Source organism: Dermacentor andersoni, chromosome 2, assembly GCF_023375885.2.
Source record: "Dermacentor andersoni chromosome 2, qqDerAnde1_hic_scaffold, whole genome shotgun sequence".
In the NCBI taxonomy this organism is placed as follows: Eukaryota; Metazoa; Arthropoda; class Arachnida; order Ixodida; family Ixodidae; genus Dermacentor; species Dermacentor andersoni.
The window spans coordinates 222,897,934-222,918,093 of NC_092815.1; the positions used below are offsets into that span (position 1 = coordinate 222,897,934).

Sequence of the window (20,160 nt, forward strand, 5' to 3'; positions counted from 1 at the left end):
GCAAGAGCACTTGCGAGAGAGCAAGCGTGAACACCTGCATGGCAAAGGCAAGCGGGTTACCGCTCTGCACTGTGGTATAGCTGCCAAGCCCACAAAGTGCCGCAGTTGGTCGCTGCTCTTTTGTAGCTGAAGGGCTGACTGATGTTCGGGCGATGCGGCCGCCCACGGTGAAGTGAGGACCCGGTGTTGTAATGTCAGCACCATCTGGTCGGGTAAGGTGCAGGTTGTTGCTGTGTGAGAAGCAACCATTACCTTTCTGTTTCCTTGGGACTGGCATATCGACGTCGTCTCCGTGATGGTCAAAGCTAATATAGGCAAGAGCACTTGCGAGATGGCAAGCGCGAACACCTGCATGGCAAAGGCAAGCGGGTTACTGCTCTGCACTGTGGTACAGCTGCCAAGCCCACAGAGTGCCACAGTTGGTCGCAGCTCTTTTGTAGCTGAAGGGCTGACTGATGTTTCGGGCGATGCGGCCGCCCACGGTGATGTCAGGACCCAGTGTTGTAAGGTCAGCACCATCTGGTCGGGTAAGCTGCACGTTGTTGCTGTGTGGGAAGGATCCATTACCCTTCTGTTTCCTTGGGACTGGCATATCGACGTCGTCTCCGTGATGACCGAAGTTAATATAGGCAAGAGCGCTTGCGAAATAGCAAGCGCGAAAACCTGCATGGCAAAGGCAAGCGGGTTACCGCTCTGTACTGTGGTATAGCTGCCAAGCGCACAAAGTGTCGCAGTTGGTCGCAGGTCTTTTGCAGCTGAAGGGCTGACTGCAGTTTCGGGCGATGCGGCCGCCCACGGTGATGTGAGGACCCAGTGTTGTAAGGTCAGCACCATCTGGTCGGGTAAGCTGCACGTTGTTGCTGTGTGGGAAGCATCCATTACGTTTCCGTTTCCTTGGGATTGGGAGATCAACTTCGTCTCCGTGATGACCGAAGTTAATGCAGGCAAGAGCACTTGCGAGATGGCAAGCGCAAACACCTGCATGGCAAAGGCAAGCGGGTTACCGCTCTCCACTGTGGTATAGCTGCCAAGCCCACAAAGTGCCGCAGTTGGTCGCTGCTCTTTTGTAGCTGAAGGGCTGACTGATGTTCGGGCGATGCGGCCGCCCACGGTGAAGTGAGGACCCGGTGTTGTAAGGTCAGCACGATCTGGTCGGGTAAGGTGCAGGTTGTTGCTGTGTAGGAAGCATCCATTACGTTTCCGTTTCCTTGGGAATGGCATATCGACGTCGTCTCTACGATGGCCGAAGTTAATGTAGCCAAGAGCACTTGCGAGAGAGCAAGCGTGAACACCTACATGGCAAAGGCAAGCGGGTTACCGCTCTGCCTTGTGGTATAGCTGCCAAGCTCACAAAGTGCCGCAGTTGGTCGCATCTCTTTTGTAGCTAAGGGCTGACTGATGTTTCGGGTGATGCGGCCGCCCACGGTGAAGTGAGGAGGACCCAGTGTTGTAAGGTCAGCACCATCAGGTCGGGTAAGGTGCGCTGTGTGGGAAGCATCCATTACCTTTCTGTTTCCTTGGGAATGGCATATCGACGTCGTCTCCACGATGGCCGAAGTTAATGTAGGCAAGAGCACTTGCGAGAGAGCAAGCGTGAACACCTGCATGGCAAAGGCAAGCGGGTTACCGCTCTGTACTGTGGTATAGCTGCCAAGCGCACAAAGTGTCGCAGTTGGTCGCAGCTCTTTTGCAGCTGAAGGGCTGACTGCAGTTTCGGGCGATGCGGCCGCCCACGGTGAAGTGAGGACCCAGTCTTGTAATGTCAGCACCATCTGGTCGGGTAAGGTGCAGGTTGTTGCTGTGTGAGAAGCATCCATTACCTTTCTGTTTCCTTGGGACTGGCATATCGACGTCGTCTCCGTGATGGCCGAAGTTAATATAGACAAGAGCACTTGCGAGATGGCAAGCGCGAACACCTGCATGGCAAAGGCAAACGGGTTACTACTCTGCACTGTGGTACAGCTGCCAAGCCCACAAAGTGCCACAGTTGGTCGCAGCTCTTTTGTAGCTGAAGGGCTGACTGATGTTTCGGGCGATGCGGCCGCCCACGGTGATGTGAGGACCCAGTGTTGTAAGGTCAGCACCATATGGTCGGTTAAGCTGCACGTTGTTGCTGTGTGGGAAGCATCCATTACGTTTCCGTTTCCTTGGGATTGGGAGATCAACTTCGTCTCCGTGATGGCCGAAGTTAATGCAGGCAAGAGCACTTGCGAGATGGCAAGCGCGAACACCTGCATGGGAAAGGCAAGCGGGTTACTACTCTGCACTGTGGTACAGCTGCCAAGCCCACAAAGTGCCGCAGTTGGTAGCAGCTCTTTTGTAGGTGAAGGGCTGACTGATGTGTCGGGCGATGCGGCCGCGCACGGTGATGTGAGGACCCAGTGTTGTAAGGTCAGCACCATCTGGTCGGGTAAGCTGCATGTTGTTGCTGTGTGGGAAGCAACCATTACGTTTCCGTTTCCTTGGGATTGGCAGATCAACTTCGTCTCCGTGATGGCCGAAGTTAATGTAAAAAGAGCACTTGCAAGCTAGCAAGCGCGAACACCTGCATGGCAAAGGCAAGAGGGTTACCGCTCTGCACTGTGGTATAGCTGCCAAGCGCACAAAGTGTCGCAGTTGGTCGCAGCTCTTTTGCAGCTGAAGGGCTGACTGCAGTTTCGGCCGATGCGGCCGCCCACGGTGATGTGAGGACCCAGTGTTGTAAGGTCAGCACCATCTGGTCGGTTAAGCTGCACGTTGTTGCTGTGTGGGAAGCATCCATTACGTTTCCGTTTCCTTGGGATTGGGAGATCAACTTCGTCTCCGTGATGGCCGAAGTTAATGCAGGCAAGAGCACTTGCGAGATGGCAAGCGCGAACACCTGCATGGCAAAGGCAAGCGGGTTACTGCTCTGCACTGTGGTAGAGCTGCCAAGCCCACAACGTGCCGCAGTTGGTAGCAGCTCTTTTGTAGGTGAAGGGCTGACTGATGTTTCGGGCGATGCGGCCGCGCACGGTGATGTGAGGACCCAGTGTTGTAATGTCAGCACCATCTGGTCGGGTAAGGTGCAGGTTGTTGCTGTGTGAGAAGCATCCATTACCTTTCTGTTTCCTTGGGACTGGCATATCGACGTCGTCTCCGTGATGGCCGAAGTTAATATAGACAAGAGCACTTGCGAGATGGCAAGCGCGAACACCTGCATGGCAAAGGCAAACGGGTTACTGCTCTGCACTGTGGTACAGCTGCCAAGCCCACAAAGTGCCACAGTTGGTCGCAGCTCTTTTGTAGCTGACGGGCTGAGATGTTTCGGGCGATGCTCCCGCCCACGGTAAAGTGAGGACCCAGTGTTGTAAGGTCAGCACCATCTGTTCGGGCAAGGTGCGCTGTGTGGGAAGCATCCATTACTTTTCCGTTTCCTTGGAACTGGCATATCGACGTTGTCTCCGTGATGGTCGAAATTAATGTAGGCAAGAGCACTTGCGAGATAGCAAGCGCGAACACCTGCATGGCAAAGCCAAGCGGGTTACTTCTCTACACTGTGGTACAGCTGCTACGCCCACAAAGTGCCGCAGTTGATCGCAGCTCTTTTGTAGCTGACGGCTGACTGATGTTTTGGGCGATGCGTCCGCCCACGGTTAAGTGAGGACCCAGTGTTGTAAGGTCAGCACCATCTGGTCGGGTAAGCTGCACGTTGTTGCTGTGTGGGAAGCATCAATTACGTTTCCGTTTATTTGGGATTGGCAGATCAACTTCGTCTCCGTGATGGCCGAAGTTAATGTAAGCAAAAGCACTTGCAAGATAGCAAGCGCGAACACCTGCATGGCAAAGGCAAGCAGGTCACTGCTGTGGTACAGCTGCCAAGCCCACAAAGTGCCGCAGTTGGTCGCAGCTCTTTTGCCTCTGAAGGGCTGACTGATGTTTCGGGCGGTGCGGCCGCCCACAGTGATGTGAGGACCCAGTGTTTTAAGGTCAGCACCATCTGGTCGGGTCAGGTGCAGGCTGTTGCTGTGTGGGAAGCATCCATTACTTTTCTGTTTCTTTGGGACTGGCAGATCAACTTCGTCTCCGTGATGGCCGAAGCTAATGTAAGCAAGAGCAGTTGCAAGATAGCAAGCGCGAACAACTGCATGGCAAATGCAAGCAGGTCACTGCTCTGCACTGTGGTACAGCTGCCAAGCCCACAAAGTGCGGCAGTTGGTCGCAGCGCTTTTGCAGCTGACGGGCTGACTGATGTTTCGAGCGATGCGGCCGCCCAAGGTTAAGTGAGGACCCAGTGTTGTAAGCTCAGCACCATCTGGTTCTGTAAGGTGCACGTTGTTGCTGTGTGGGAAGCATCCATTACGTTTCCGTTTCCTTGGGACTGGCATATCGACGTCGTCTCCGTGATGGCCGAAGTTAATATAGACAAGAGCACTTGCGAGATAGCAAGCGCGAACAACTGCATGGCAAAGAGCGGGTTACCGCTCTGCACTGTGGTACAGCTGCCAAGCCCACAAAGTGCCGCAGTTGGTCGCAGCTCGTTTGTAGCTGAAGGGCTGACTGATGTTTCGGGCGATGCGGCCGCCCACGGTGAAGTGAGGAGGACCCAGTGTTGTAAGGTCAGCACCATCTGGTCGGGTAAGGTGCGCTGTGTGGGAAGCATCCATTACTTTTCCGTTTCCTTGGGACTGGCATATCGACGTCGTCTCCGTGATGGTCGAAATTAATGTAGGCAAGAGCACTTGCGAGATAGCAAGCGCGAACACCTGCATGGCAAAGCCAAGCGGGTTTCTTCTCTACACTGTGGTACAGCTGCTACGCCCACAAAGTGCCGCAGTTGATCGCAGCTCTTTTGTAGCTGAACGGCTGACTGATGTTTTGGGCGATGCGTCCGCCCACGGTTAAGTGAGGACCCAGTGTTGTAAGGTCAGCACCATCTGGTCGGGTAAGCTGCACGTTGTTGCTGTGTGGGAAGCATCCATTACGTTTCCGTTTCTTTGGGATTGGCAGATCAACTTCGTCTCCGTGATGGTCGAAGTTAATGTAAGCAAGAGCACTTGCAAGATAGCAAGCGCGAACACATGCATGGGAAAGGCAAGGAGGTCACTGCTCTGCACTGTGGTACAGCTGCCAAGCCCACAAAGTACCGCAGTTGGTCGCAGCTCTTTTGCCTCTGAAGGGCTGACTGATGTTTCGGGCGGTGCGGCCGCCCACGGTGAAGTGAGGACCCAGTGTTGTAATGTCAGCACCATCTGGTCGGGAAAGGTGCAGGTTGTTGCTGTGTGAGAAGCATACATTACCTTTCTGTTTCCTTGGGACTGCCATATCGACGTCGTCTCCGTGATGGCCGAAGTTAATATAGGCAAGAGCACTTGCGAGATGGCAAGCGCGAACACCTGCATGGCAAAGGCAAGCAGGTCACTGCTCTGCACTGTGGCACAGCTGCCAAGCCCACAATGTGCCGGAGTTGGTCTCAGCTCTTTTGTAGCTGACGCGCTGACATGTTTCGGGCGATCCTCCCGCCCACGGTAAAGTGAGGACCCAGTGTTGTAAGGTCAGCACCATCTGTTCGGGCAAGGTGCGCTGTGTGGGAAGCATCCATTATTTTTCCGTTTCCTTGGAACTGGCATATCGACGTTGACTCCGTGATGGTCGAAATTAATGTAGGCAAGAGCACTTGCGAGATAGCAAGCGCGAACACCTGCTTGGCAAAGCCAAGCGGGTTACTTCTCTACACTGTGGTACAGCTGCTACGCCCACAAAGTGCCGCAGTTGATCGCAGCTCTTTTGTAGCTGAACGGCTGACTGATGTTTTGGGCGATGCGTCCGCCCACGATTAAGTGAGGACCCAGTGTTGTAAGGTCAGCACCATCTGGTCGGGTAAGCTGCACGTTGTTGCTGTGTGGGAAGCATCAATTACGTTTCCGTTTATTTGGGATTGGCAGATCAACTTCGTCTCCGTGATGGCCGAAGTTAATGTAAGCAAAAGCACTTGCAAGATAGCAAGCGCGAACACCTGCATGGCAAAGGCAAGCAGGTCACTGCTCTGCACTGTGGAACAGCTGCCAAGCCCACAAAGTGCCGCAGTTGGTCGCAGCTCTTTTACAGCTGAAGGGCTGACTGATGTTTCGGGCGATGTGGCCGCCCACAGTGAAGTGAGGACCCAGTGTTGCAAGGTCAGCACCATCTGGTCGGGTAAGCTGCATGTTGTTGCTGTGTGGGAAGCATCCATTACGTTTCCGTTTCCTTGGGATTGGCAGATCAACTTCGTCTCCGTGATGGCCGAAGTTAATGTAAAAAGAGCACTTGCAAGCTAGCAAGCGCGATCACCTGCATGGCAAAGGCAAGCAGGTCACTGCTCTGCACTGTGGTACAGCTGATAAGCTCGCAAAGTGCCGCAGTTGGTCGAAGCTCTTTTGTAGATGAAGGGTTGAGTGACGTTTCTGGCGTGCGGCCGCCCACGGTGATGTGAGGACCCAGTGTTTTAAGGTCAGCACCATCTGGTCGGGAAAGGTGCAGGTTGTTGCTTTGTGGGAAGCATCCATTACCTTGCCGTTTACTTGGGACTGGCATATCGACGTCGTCTCAGTGATGGCGGAAGTTAACATAGGCAAGAGCACCTGCGAGATAGCAAGCGCGAACACCTGCATGGCAAAGGCAAGCGGGTTACCGCTCTGCACTGTGGTACAGCTGCCAAGCCCACAAAGTGCCGCAGTTGGTCGCAGCTCTTTTGCCTCTGAAGGGCTGACTGATGTTTCGGGCGGTGCGGCCGCCCACGGTGAAGTGAGGACCCAGTGTTGTAATGTCAGCACCATCTGGTCGGGTAAGGTGCAGGTTGTTGCTGTGTGAGAAGCATCCATTACCTTTCTGTTTCCTTGGGACTGACATATCGACGTCGTCTCCGTGATGGCCGAAGTTAATATAGGCAAGAGCACTTGCGAAATAGCAAGCGCGAAAACCTGCATGGCAAAGGCAAGCAGGTCACTGCTCTGCACTGTGCTACAGCTGATAAGCTCACAAAGTGCCGCAGTTGGTCGAAGCTCTTTTGTAGCTGAAGGGCTGAGTAATATTTCTGGCGATGCGGCCGCCCACGGTGAAGTGAGGACCCAGTGTTGTAAGGTCAGCACCATCTGGTCGGGTAAGGTGCACGTTGTTGTTGTGTGGGAAGCATCCATTACGTTTTCGTTTCATTGGGAATGGCATATCGACGTCGTCTCCACGATGGCCGAAGTTAACATAGGCAAGAGCACTTGCGAGATAGCAAGCGCGAACACCTGCATGGCAAAGAGCGGGTTACCGCTCTGCACTGTGGTACAGCTGCCAAGCCCACAAAGTGCCGCAGTTGGTCGCAGCTCTTTTGTAGCTGAAGGGCTCACTGATGTTTCGGGCGATGCGGCCGCCCACGGTGAAGTGAGGAGGACCCAGTGTTGTAAGGTCAGCACCATATGGTCGGGTAAGGTGCGCTGTGTGGGAAGCATCCATTACTTTTCCGTTTCCTTGGGACTGGCATATCGACGTCGTCTCCGTGATGGTCGAAATTAATGTAGGCAAGAGCACTTGCGAGATAGCAAGCGCGAACACCTGCATGGCAAAGGCAAGCGGGTTACTTCTCTACACTGTGGTACAGCTGCTACGCCCACAAAGTGCCGCAGTTGATCGCAGCTCTTTTGTAGCTGAACGGCTGACTGATGTTTTGGGCGATGCGTCCGCCCACGGTTAAGTGAGGACCCAGTGTTGTAAGGTCAGCACCATCTGGTCGGGTAAGCTGCACGTTGTTGCTGTGTGGGAAGCATCGATTACGTTTCCGTTTCTTTGGGATTGGCAGATCAACTTCGTCTCCGTGATGGTCGAAGTTAATGTAAGCAAGAGCACTTGCAAGATAGCAAGCGCGAACACCTGCATGGGAAAGGCAAGGAGGTCACTGCTCTGCACTGTGGTACAGCTGCCAAGCCCACAAAGTACCGCAGTTGGTCGCAGCTCTTTTGCAGCAGAAGGGCTGACTGATATTTCCGGCGATTCAGCCTTGCACGGTGAAGTGAGGTCCCAGTGTTGTAAGGTCAGCACCATCTGGTCGGGAAAGGTGCAGGTTGTTGCTGTGTGGGAAGCGTCCATTAGCTTTCCGTTTCCCTGGGACTGGCATATTGACGTCGTCTCAGTGATGGCGGAAGTTAACATAGGCAAGAGCAATTGCGAGATAGCAAGCGTGAACACCTGCATGGCAAAGGCAAGCGGGTTACCGCTCTGCACTGTGGTATAGCTGCCAAGCCCACAAAGTGCCGCAGTTGGTCGCAGCTCTTTTGTAGCTGAAGGGCTGACTGATGTTTTGGGCGATGCTGCCGCCCACGGTGAAGTGAGGACCCAGTGTTGTAATGTCAGCACCATCTGGTCGGGAAAGGTGCAGGTTGTTGCTGTGTGAGAAGCATACATTACCTTTCTGTTTCCTTGGGACTGCCATATCGACGTCGTCTCCGTGATGGCCGAAGTTAATATAGGCAAGAGCACTTGCGAGATGGCAAGCGCGAACACCTGCATGGCAAAGGCAAGCAGGTCACTGCTCTGCACTGTGGCACAGCTGCCAAGCCCACAATGTGCCGGAGTTGGTCTCAGCTCTTTTGTCGCTGACGCGCTGACATGTTTCGGGCGATGCTCCCGCACACGGTAAAGTGAGGACCCAGTGTTGTAAGGTCAGCACCATCTGTTCGGGCAAGGTGCGCTGTGTGGGAAGCATCCATTACTTTTCCGTTTCCTTGGAACTGGCATATCGACGTTGACTCCGTGATGGTCGAAATTAATGTAGGCAAGAGCACTTGCGAGATAGCAAGCGCGAACACCTGCTTGGCAAAGCCAAGCGGGTTAGTTCTCTACACTGTGGTACAGCTGCTACGCCCACAAAGTGCCGCAGTTGATCGCAGCTCTTTTGTAGCTGAACGGCTGACTGATGTTTTGGGCGATGCGTCCGCCCACGGTTAAGTGAGGACCCAGTGTTGTAAGGTCAGCACCATCTGGTCGGGTAAGCTGCACGTTGTTGCTGTGTGGGAAGCATCAATTACGTTTCCGTTTATTTGGTATTGGCAGATCAACTTCGTCTCCGTGATGGCCGAAGTTAATGTAAGCAAAAGCACTTGCAAGATAGCAAGCGCGAACACCTGCATGGGAAAGGCAAGCAGGTCACTGCTCTGCACTGTGGAACAGCTGCCAAGCCCACAAAGTGCCGCAGTTGGTCGCAGCTCTTTTGCAGCTGAAGGGCTGACTGATGTTTCGGGCGATGTGGCCGCCCACGGTGAAGTGAGGACCCAGTGTTGTAAGGTCAGCACCATCTGGTCGGGTAAGGTGCACATTGTTGCTGTGTGGGAAGCATCCATTACGTTTCCGTTTCCTTGGGAATGGCATATCGACGTCGTCTCCGTGATGGCCGAAGTTAATGCAGGCAAGAGCACTTGCGAGATGGCAAGCGCGAACACCTGCATGGCAAAGGCAAGCGGGTTACTGCTCTGCACTGTGGTACAGCTGCCAAGCCCACAAACTGCCGCAGTTGGTAGCAGCTCTTTTGTAGCTGATGGGCTGACTGACGTTTCGGGCGATGCGGCCGCGCACGGTGATGTGAGGACCCAGTGTTTTAAGGTCAGCACCATCTGGTCGGGAAAGGTGCAGGTTGTTGCTTTGTGGGAAGCATCCATTACCTTGCCGTTTACTTGGGACTGGCATATCGACGTCGTCTCAGTGATGGCGGAAGTTAACATAGGCAAGAGCACCTGCGAGATAGCAAGCGCGAACACCTGCATGGCAAAGGCAAGCGGGTTACCGCTCTGCACTGTGGTACAGCTGCCAAGCCCACAAAGTGCCGCAGTTGGTCGCAGCTCTTTTGCCTCTGAAGGGCTGACTGATGTTTCGGGCGGTGCGGCCGCCCACGGTGAAGTGAGGACCCAGTGTTGTAATGTCAGCACCATCTGGTCGGGTAAGGTGCAGGTTGTTGCTGTGTGAGAAGCATCCATTACCTTTCTGTTTCCTTGGGACTGACATATCGACGTCGTCTCCGTGATGGCCGAAGTTAATATAGGCAAGAGCACTTGCGAAATAGCAAGCGCGAAAACCTGCATGGCAAAGGCAAGCAGGTCACTGCTCTGCACTGTGCTACAGCTGATAAGCTCACAAAGTGCCGCAGTTGGTCGAAGCTCTTTTGTAGCTGAAGGGCTGAGTAATATTTCTGGCGATGCGGCCGCCCACGGTGAAGTGAGGACCCAGTGTTGTAAGGTCAGCACCATCTGGTCGGGTAAGGTGCACGTTGTTGTTGTGTGGGAAGCATCCATTACGTTTTCGTTTCCTTGGGAATGGCATATCGACGTCGTCTCCACGATGGCCGAAGTTAACATAGGCAAGAGCACTTGCGAGATAGCAAGCGCGAACACCTGCATGGCAAAGAGCGGGTTACCGCTCTGCACTGTGGTACAGCTGCCAAGCCCACAAAGTGCCGCAGTTGGTCGCAGCTCTTTTGTAGCTGAAGGGCTCACTGATGTTTCGGGCGCTGCGGCCGCCCACGGTGAAGTGAGGAGGACCCAGTGTTGTAAGGTCAGCACCATATGGTGGGGTAAGGTGCGCTGTGTGGGAAGCATCCATTACTTTTCCGTTTCCTTGGGACTGGCATATCGACGTCGTCTCCGTGATGGTCGAAATTAATGTAGGCAAGAGCACTTGCGAGATAGCAAGCGCGAACACCTGCATGGCAAAGGCAAGCGGGTTACTTCTCTACACTGTGGTACAGCTGCTACGCCCACAAAGTGCCGCAGTTGATCGCAGCTCTTTTGTAGCTGAACGGCTGACTGATGTTTTGGGCGATGCGTCCGCCCACGGTTAAGTGAGGACCCAGTGTTGTAAGGTCAGCACCATCTGGTCGGGTAAGCTGCACGTTGTTGCTGTGTGGGAAGCATCCATTACGTTTCCGTTTCTTTGGGATTGGAAGATCAACTTCGTCTCCGTGATGGTCGAAGTTAATGTAAGCAAGAGCACTTGCAAGATAGCAAGCGCGAACACCTGCATGGGAAAGGCAAGGAGGTCACTGCTCTGCACTGTGGTACAGCTGCCAAGCCCACAAAGTACCGCAGTTGGTCGCAGCTCTTTTGCAGCAGAAGGGCTGACTGATATTTCCGGCGATTCAGCCTTGCACGGTGAAGTGAGGTCCCAGTGTTGTAAGGTTAGCACCATCTGGTCGGGAAAGGTGCAGGTTGTTGCTGTGTGGGAAGCGTCCATTAGCTTTCCGTTTCCTTGGGACTGGCATATTGACGTCGTCTCAGTGATGGCGGAAGTTAACATAGGCAAGAGCACTTGCGAGATAGCAAGCGTGAACACCTGCATGGCAAAGGCAAGCGGGTTACCGCTCTGCACTGTGGTATAGCTGCCAAGCCCACAAAGTGCCGCAGTTGGTCGCAGCTCTTTTGTAGCTGAAGGGCTGACTGATGTTTCGGGCGATGCGGCCGCCCACGGTGGAGTGAGGACCCAGTGTTGTAATGTCAGCACCATCTGGTCGGTAAGGTGCAGGTTGCTGCTGTGTGAGAAACATCCATTACCTTTTTGTTTCCTTGGGACTGGCATATTGACGTCGTCTCAGTGATGGCGGAAGTTAACATAGGCAAGAGCACTTGCGAGATAGCAAGCGCGAACACCTGCATGGCAAAGGCAAGCGGGTTACTGTTCTGCGCTGTGGTACAGCTGCCAAGCCGACAAAGTGCCACAGTTGGTCGCAGCTCTTTTGTAGCTGGATGGATGGATGGATGGATGGCGGCTATACCCTTTGTAACGGGCGGCGGCTGGCGCCACCTAGCCTCACTGATGTTTCCGGCGATGCGGCCACCCACGGTGAAGGACCCAGTGTTGTAAGGTCAGCACCATCTGGTTTGTAAGGTGCAGGTTGTTGCTGCGTGGGAAGCATCCTTTACGTTTCCGTTTCCTTCGTACTGCCTTATCGACGTCGTCTCCGTGATGGCCGAAGTTAATGCAGGCAAGAGCACTTGCGAGATGGCAAGCGCGAACACCTGCATGGCAAAGGCAAGCAGGTCACTGCTCTGCACTGTGGCACAGCTGCCAAGCCCACAATGTGCCGCAGTTGGTCTCAGCCCTTTTGTAGCTGAAGGGCCGACTGATGTTTCGTGCGATGTGGCCGCCCACGGTGAAGTGAGGACCCAGTGTTGTAAGGTCAGCACCATCTGGTCGGGTTAGGTGCACATTGTTGCTGTGTGGGAAGCATCCATTACGTTTCCGTTTCCTTGGGAATGGCATATCGACGTCGTCTCCACGATGGCCGAAGTTAATGTAGGCAACAGCACTTGCGAGAGAGCAAGCGTGAACACCTGCATGGCAAAGGCAAGCGGGTTACCGCTCTGCACTGTGGTACAGCTGCCAAGCCCACAAAGTGCCGCAGTTGGTCGCAGCTCTTTTGTAGCTGAAGGGCTGACTGATGTTTCGGGCGATGCGGCCGCCCACGGTGATGTGAGGACCCAGTGTTGTAAGGTCAGGACCATCTGGTCGGGTAAGCTGCACGTTGTTGCTGTGTGGGAAGCATCCATTACGTTTCCGTTTCCTTGGGATTGGCAGATCAACTTCGTCTCCGTGATGGCCGAAGTCAATGTAAACAAGAGCACTTGCAAGATAGCAAGCGCGAACACCTGCATGGCAAAGGCAAGCAGGTCACTGCTCTGCACTGTGGTACAGCTGCCAAGCCCACAAAGTGCCGCAGTTGGTCGCAGCTCTTTTGTAGCTGAAGGGCTGACTGATGTTTCGGGCGATGCGGCCGCCCACGGTGAAGTCAGGAGGACCCGGTGTTGTAAGGTCAGCACCATCTGGTCGGGTAAGGTGCACATTGTTGCTGTGTGGGAAGCATCCATTACGTTTCCGTTTCCTTGGGAATGGCATATCGACGTCGTCTCCATGATGGCCGAAGTTAATGCAGGCAAGAGCACTTGCGAGATGGCAAGCGCGAACACCTGCATGGCAAAGGCAAGCGGGTTACTGCTCTGCACTGTGGTACAGCTGCCAAGCCCACAAACTGCCGCAGTTGGTAGCAGCTCTTTTGTAGCTGATGGGCTGACTGACGTTTCGGGCGATGCGGCCGCGCACGGTGATGTGAGGACCCAGTGTTTTAAGGTCAGCACCATCTGGTCGGGAAAGGTGCAGGTTGTTGCTTTGTGGGAAGCATCCATTACCTTGCCGTTACTTGGGACTGGCATATCGACGTCGTCTCAGTGATGGCGGAAGTTAACATAGGCAAGAGCACCTGCGAGATAGCAAGCGCGAACACCTGCATGGCAAAGGCAAGCGGGTTACCGCTCTGCACTGTGGTACAGCTGCCAAGCCCACAAAGTGCCGCAGTTGGTCGCAGCTCTTTTGCCTCTGAAGGGCTGACTGATGTTTCGGGCGGTGCGGCCGCCCACGGTGAAGTGAGGACCCAGTGTTGTAATGTCAGCACCATCTGGTCGGGTAAGGTGCAGGTTGTTGCTGTGTGAGAAGCATCCATTACCTTTCTGTTTCCTTGGGACTGACATATCGACGTCGTCTCCGTGATGGCCGAAGTTAATATAGGCAAGAGCACTTGCGAAATAGCAAGCGCGAAAACCTGCATGGCAAAGGCAAGCAGGTCACTGCTCTGCACTGTGCTACAGCTGATAAGCTCACAAAGTGCCGCAGTTGGTCGAAGCTCTTTTGTAGCTGAAGGGCTGAGTAATATTTCTGGCGATGCGGCCGCCCACGGTGAAGTGAGGACCCAGTGTTGTAAGGTCAGCACCATCTGGTCGGGTAAGGTGCACGTTGTTGTTGTGTGGGAAGCATCCATTACGTTTTCGTTTCCTTGGGAATGGCATATCGACGTCGTCTCCACGATGGCCGAAGTTAACATAGGCAAGAGCACTTGCGAGATAGCAAGCGCGAACACCTGCATGGCAAAGAGCGGGTTACCGCTCTGCACTGTGGTACAGCTGCCAAGCCCACAAAGTGCCGCAGTTGGTCGCAGCTCTTTTGTAGCTGAAGGGCTCACTGATGTTTCGGGCGATGCGGCCGCCCACGGTGAAGTGAGGAGGACCCAGTGTTGTAAGGTCAGCACCATCTGGTCGGGTAAGGTGCGCTGTGTGGGAAGCATCCATTACTTTTCCGTTTCCTTGGGACTGGCATATCGACGTCGTCTCCGTGATGGTCGAAATTAATGTAGGCAAGAGCACTTGCGAGATAGCAAGCGCGAACACCTGCATGGCAAAGGCAAGCGGGTTACTTCTCTACACTGTGGTACAGCTGCTACGCCCACAAAGTGCCGCAGTTGATCGCAACTCTTTTGTAGCTGAACGGCTGACTGATGTTTTGGGCGATGCGTCCGCCCACGGTTAAGTGAGGACCCAGTGTTGTAAGGTCAGCACCATCTGGTCGGGTAAGCTGCACGTTGTTGCTGTGTGGGAAGCATCCATTACGTTTCCGTTTCTTTGGGATTGGCAGATCAACTTCGTCTCCGTGATGGTCGAAGTTAATGTAAGCAAGAGCACTTGCAAGATAGCAAGCGCGAACACCTGCATGGGAAAGGCAAGGAGGTCACTGCTCTGCACTGTGGTACAGCTGCCAAGCCCACAAAGCACCGCAGTTGGTCGCAGCTCTTTTTGCAGCAGAAGGGCTGACTGATATTTCCGGCGATTCAGCCTTGCACGGTGAAGTGAGGTCCCAGTGTTGTAAGGTCAGCACCATCTGGTCGGGAAAGGTGCAGGTTGTTGCTGTGTGGGAAGCGTCCATTAGCTTTCCGTTTCCTTGGGACTGGCATATTGACGTCGTCTCAGTGATGGCGGAAGTTAACATAGGCAAGAGCACTTGCGAGATAGCAAGCGTGAACACCTGCATGGCAAAGGCAAGCGGGTTACCGCTCTGCACTGTGGTATAGCTGCCAAGCCCACAATGTGCCGCAGTTGGTCTCAGCCCTTTTGTAGCTGAAGGGCCGACTGATGTTTCGGGCGATGTGGCCGCCCACGGTGAAGTGAGGACCCAGTGTTGTAAGGTCAGCACCATCTGGTCGGGTTAGGTGCACATTGTTGCTGTGTGGGAAGCATCCATTACGTTTCCGTTTCCTTGGGAATGGCATATCGACGTCGTCTCCACGATGGCCGAAGTTAATGTAGGCAAGAGCACTTGCGAGAGAGCAAGCGTGAACACCTGCATGGCAAAGGCAAGCGGGTTACCGCTCTGCACTGTGGTACAGCTGCCAAGCCCACAAAGTGCCGCAGTTGGTCGCAGCTCTTTTGTAGCTGAAGGGCTGACTGATGTTTCGGGCGATGCGGCCGCCCACGGTGATGTGAGGACCCAGTGTTGTAAGGTCAGGACCATCTGGTCGGGTAAGCTGCACGTTGTTGCTGTGTGGGAAGCATCCATTACGTTTCCGTTTCCTTGGGATTGGCAGATCAACTTCGTCTCCGTGATGGCCGAAGTCAATGTAAACAAGAGCACTTGCAAGATAGCAAGCGCGAACACCTGCATGGCAAAGGCAAGCAGGTCACTGCTCTGCACTGTGGTACAGCTGATAAGCTCACAAAGTGCCGCAGTTGGTCGAAGCTCTTTTGTAGCTGAAGGGCTGAGTGATGTTTCTGGCGATGCGGCCGCCCACGGTGAAGTGAGGACCCAGTGTTGTAAGGTCAGCACCATCTGGTCGGGTAAGGTGCACGTTGTTGCTGTGTGGGAAGCATCCATTACGTTTCCGTTTTCTTGGGAATGGCATATCGACGTCGTCTCCACGATGGCCGAAGTTAATGTAAACATGAGCACTTGCGAGATAGCAAGCGTGAACACCTGCATGGCAAAGAGCGGGTTACCGCTCTGCACTGTGGTACAGCTGCCAAGCCCACAAAGTGCCGCAGTTGGTCGCAGCTCTTTTGTAGCTGAAGGGCTCACTGATGTTTCGGGCGATGCGGCCGCCCACGGTGAAGTGAGGAGGACCCGGTGTTGTAAGGTCAGCACCATCTGGTCGGGTAAGGTGCAGGTTGTTGCTGTGTGAGAAGCATCCATTACCTTTCTGTTTCCTTGGGACTGGCATATCGACGTCGTCTCCGTGATGGCTGAAGTTAATGCAGGCAAGAGCACTTGCGATATGGCAAGCGCGAACACCTGCATGGCAAAGGCAAGCGGGTTACTGCTCTGCACTGTGGTACAGCAGCCAAGCCCACAAAGTGCCGCAGTTCGTTGCAGCTCTTTTGTAGCTGACTGATGTTTCGGGCGATGCGGCCGCCCACGGTAAAGTGAGAACCCAGTGTTGTAAGGTCAGCACGATCTGGTCGGGTAACGTGCGCTGTGTGGGAAGGATCCATTACTTTTCCGTTTCCTTGGGACTGGCATATCGACGTCGTCTCCGTGATGGTCGAAATTAATGTAGGCAAGAGCACTTGCGAGATAGCAAGCGCGAACACCTACATGGCAAAGGCAAGCGGGTTACTTCTCTACACTGTGGTACAGCTGCTACGTCCACAAAGTGCCGCAGTTGATCGCAGCTCTTTTGTAGCTGAACGGCTGACTGATGTTTTGGGCGATGCGTCCGCCCACGGTTAAGTGTGGACCCAGTGTTGTAAGGTCAGCACATTCTGGTCGGATAAGGTGCACGTTGTTGCTGTGTGGGAAACATCCATTACCTTTCCGTTTCCTTGGGACTGGCATATTGACGTCGTCTCCGTGATGGCCGAAGTTAACGTAGGCAAGAGCACTTGCGAGATAGCCGAACACCTGCATGGCAAAGGCAAGCGGATTACTGCTCTGCGCCGTGGTACAGTTATTGCATTAACCATTCGAGGGTCGACTTTTTTCGCCATATGCGACTGCCCAGGGTCGATTTTTTTCATTGCAGATTCCAATTCTTCTTAGGAATTTATTTCGAAAATGATTGACCGTAATTTTTCTAGGGTGACCGTAAAGTGTGAAAAAAATATTCTGCATCGGTATATATGTACTTTTCATTCATGAGTAACAATAAAAATAGAAATAAACTTATAAGAATAAAAAGATTATGCATTGTTATACACATAGTTCAAGGCTTTGAAAATGCACACACAAAAATATTTCGCAACTCTCAAGTGCGCTAATATTTACGTCCATAGCGTAATCGAACTGCATATGTGCGCGCACTCAGGAAAACTGTGTGGTTGTGTGCACGTCAAAAAAGCAAAAGGTGTAACAAACTTCCGCTAATCTATCTTATTGCCAACTAGAGGCAATTAGTTTTCGCGACTATCCAAAAAAAAGTAACGGAAATGCATGCACGGCGGAATCCTTCCTATGCGCACCCTTGTGAGCACTACATGCGCTAGAAACAAGCGGTAGCCATTTGAGCGATTAGTAACGAGATAGCCTTCAGCTTTGCAAGCGAAACAAGCCGAAACCGGCCGCAGAACAAAACGCAAACCGCCGCCCACCCGAGCGCGCAATACGCGAGCAGTAGTATGTACACACGCGGGAGCAAACGAGCTCTAAAACAAACCGTGCAACGAAAACCGAGAGGGGGAGGCGCGCGAAACAAATTTCCTGTATTCCAACATAGTGGCAGCACATGACAGAAAAGAAAAAGTTAGGAAATTGGCGCACTTTTTAAGCATACAGACGGCGCCGTAAATATACGGCGTTGACGACTTTTGGACTTGTTCACGGCGCCGCATATTTACGTCATTGACCCTCAAAGGGTTAAAAAGGAGGAAGAAGAGAAGCGCAGTGGCAGCCTTGAAGTAGAGCATCTTCCTTATATCCAAGATGTACCGGGCTGGAATACCAGTACTGCCGGGAATCCATCGGCTTTTCTAATTGGTAGAGGTCGATGTCCCTCAGCTTGGTGCTCGGCTACTTGTAGGGATTTGCATCTCAAAAGGGGACCCTATATATATTTCTAGGCATGGTTTTTGGACGCCCCTTGTCCAGCCACAGATGGCCTTGCTGAACAGCACCCGCCGTGGCCGTGTAGAGCTGCCACCGGGCACCTACCAGTAAAATATGCACTCCTGGAAAGTAAGGGAAGCTGTTTGTACCCATCCAATAATTGGTGGTTGTCCGGCGGTAGGGAAACAATGACGCACCTCCTGCAGCTAAGCCAGGTATCCAGCGCACTGGGCCACAGCTGCAATTTGGACGAATTTCCCACTTTCCTTAAACAAAGCTCAGAATCCCTAGATCTAAGAAAATTTTCCTACAGTAGGCAGCACTGGCATGCATTAACTTGTACCATTACAGCTGTCCACATATGCCCAGCATGGCACAAGCACTGGACTTGCACTAGATAAAAAACCGATTCACTGTCTGAATACTGCTGCTTCTCTTGCTTCTGAAGATTTTTCTTTAATACAAAACGAGGTTCCTTACTTCACTGTGCCATGGACGGCCAAAGCGGCCAGAAAGAGCACACTGCTGAACTACCGTACTTAATCTCTTAGAGCGCTTTTGTTAGTCCTTGTAAATCTACTGTTCCAGACAATCTGCCAGCACCCTAACAACATATCCGTATCGCTGGTTCTAGTCTCCATACACAACCAAAACCACATGCTTGGCAGTCGCAGGCACAGCAAGCAGGCGCAGCGTGCCAGCCAGCGGAGTGAAACTGACGAAGGAAGCTCAAGCGAGATGGAAAGTGTTGCTACTTTCCAAGATCAAGGCGCTTCACGCCCACATTCCAAGATGCCTTGCTATTGGTTTCAATGCTTCGCCTTTGGACGAAAGTGCCATTTCTTTCGTCTGCTTTTATTTTGATTTTGTAAGCTAACTCTCGTTTACCAGTGTCAATTTGTGTAATTTCTTTTGCATCCCCTCTTAGACCCTACAAGGTAAACATTGTCATTGTGGTGCAACACTTGGCAATCAAAGTAACATTGTAGGGCCCCTTTTGAAGAGAAATAAATGATGCAACTTTTCCTATTATTGCAAAGTATGATCACAGGTATGACCTTTGAGTTGGCACCATGTGAAGGCAGGTTCCAAATGGTTGTCAGTCCTTTTAAGTTGGCAGGCCATTTTCAGTAATCCCAGCCACTGAACCACACACATGGCCCTTGGCAAACCATATTACATGTAAACTACTGAAGAACATTCATGTGAGTCCATATTTCTTGTGACAGGCTCTGCACTGTGGTGACGGTCTTCACACTACGAAACCACTCCAAACTTCTTGCCCACTGTGATGAAAGCATCCACAGTATGGTCTATGTCCTCCATGGAATGTGCCGCTGAGATCTGCACTCGAATGCGAGCCTTGCCTGCGTATATAAAGAAATAACATCGACACGTGCACTCATACTTGCTTTCCGATAGCCGATTGTAGAATGTACACATAATAGAATATATATGCTTCGTGAACATTTCACTCGATTCCAGGAATCTATGCAGCAGCCAGTCATACAAATAAAGCTGATGCTGCACTTATTTGTATAAATGACAACAGCAGCTTGAGAAGCATTCAATAAAGTGGAAATTAAGATAAAACAGCTCCATGTTGCCCATGCTTGCAGTAGCATACCGTCATCCTGAAATCTCAAGAAATGGGCTGCCCTGAGAAGTAGCCAACCTCCCCATTTTTTAAGCAAGTTCCCTGCTTTTAAAGAAGAAAACCATAACCTGATTCAACCTTACAAATTTCAGGTCACAACAGTAGTGTGAATGACATTGTTTGTGAATGACACAGTTAAAGTCTTCCTGGGATTAAAGCATGTTTTGACAAATCACAAGGATGTAAAGGCAGCATCAAGAAGAGTGCCAACCTGTTTTAAAGATGCATCACCTGCAACTAGCCAGCTAACATGCAAGCATAAAAGGCGAGGTCAACAAATGTGTCGGCAGACTTTAAACTGGACAGGATAAGAGTTAGCAGATGTGCTGTAAGCTAGGAAAAGCTTCTGATACTAAGTGTGCTGCACATGTACGAACATCTCCTATCAATTGCATACAGTACAGGATGTCGTATGTAGTACTACGAACTACAGCGCACACCAGGACAGTAACATGGTACATCAACTTGAGCGATCTCAAGCTTTGTTGAATGTAGTTATTATAGTAAGCTAAGTTGAAGATACTGCTTGCCTGCCCTTTCTTTGCTATTGTTCATACCTTCTTCCTTCACTGTAAGCTTGTGCGATTGTGCAAAATTTATATAACCATCCAAAGTTTGGACTAAAACATCGAACATGTGTCTATATGCTTCTCGGCAAATGGCACCTTCATCTGAGAGTG

At 52.4% G+C, this 20,160-nt stretch overlaps 1 protein-coding gene and 1 long non-coding RNA gene across 4 annotated transcripts in view; one reads left to right on the top strand and one right to left on the bottom strand.

The window, feature by feature from the left end:
* The window catches only part of LOC129387061 (uncharacterized), a 145,800-nt gene that overhangs the window by 124,150 nt on the left and 1,490 nt on the right, over positions 1 to 20,160 (top strand). The window lies entirely within an intron of this gene.
* Gcat (Glycine C-acetyltransferase) overlaps positions 16,893 to 20,160 on the bottom strand; it is a 175,055-nt gene continuing 171,787 nt past the window's right edge. For all 3 annotated transcript variants that reach the window (XM_050186605.3, XM_055075762.2, XM_055075761.2), the window contains one exon: positions 16,893 to 19,190. In XM_050186605.3, the coding sequence (XP_050042562.2) occupies positions 19,081 to 19,190 (110 nt within the window). In that variant the 3' untranslated portion in view covers positions 16,893 to 19,080. The remainder of the gene's footprint in view (positions 19,191 to 20,160) is intronic.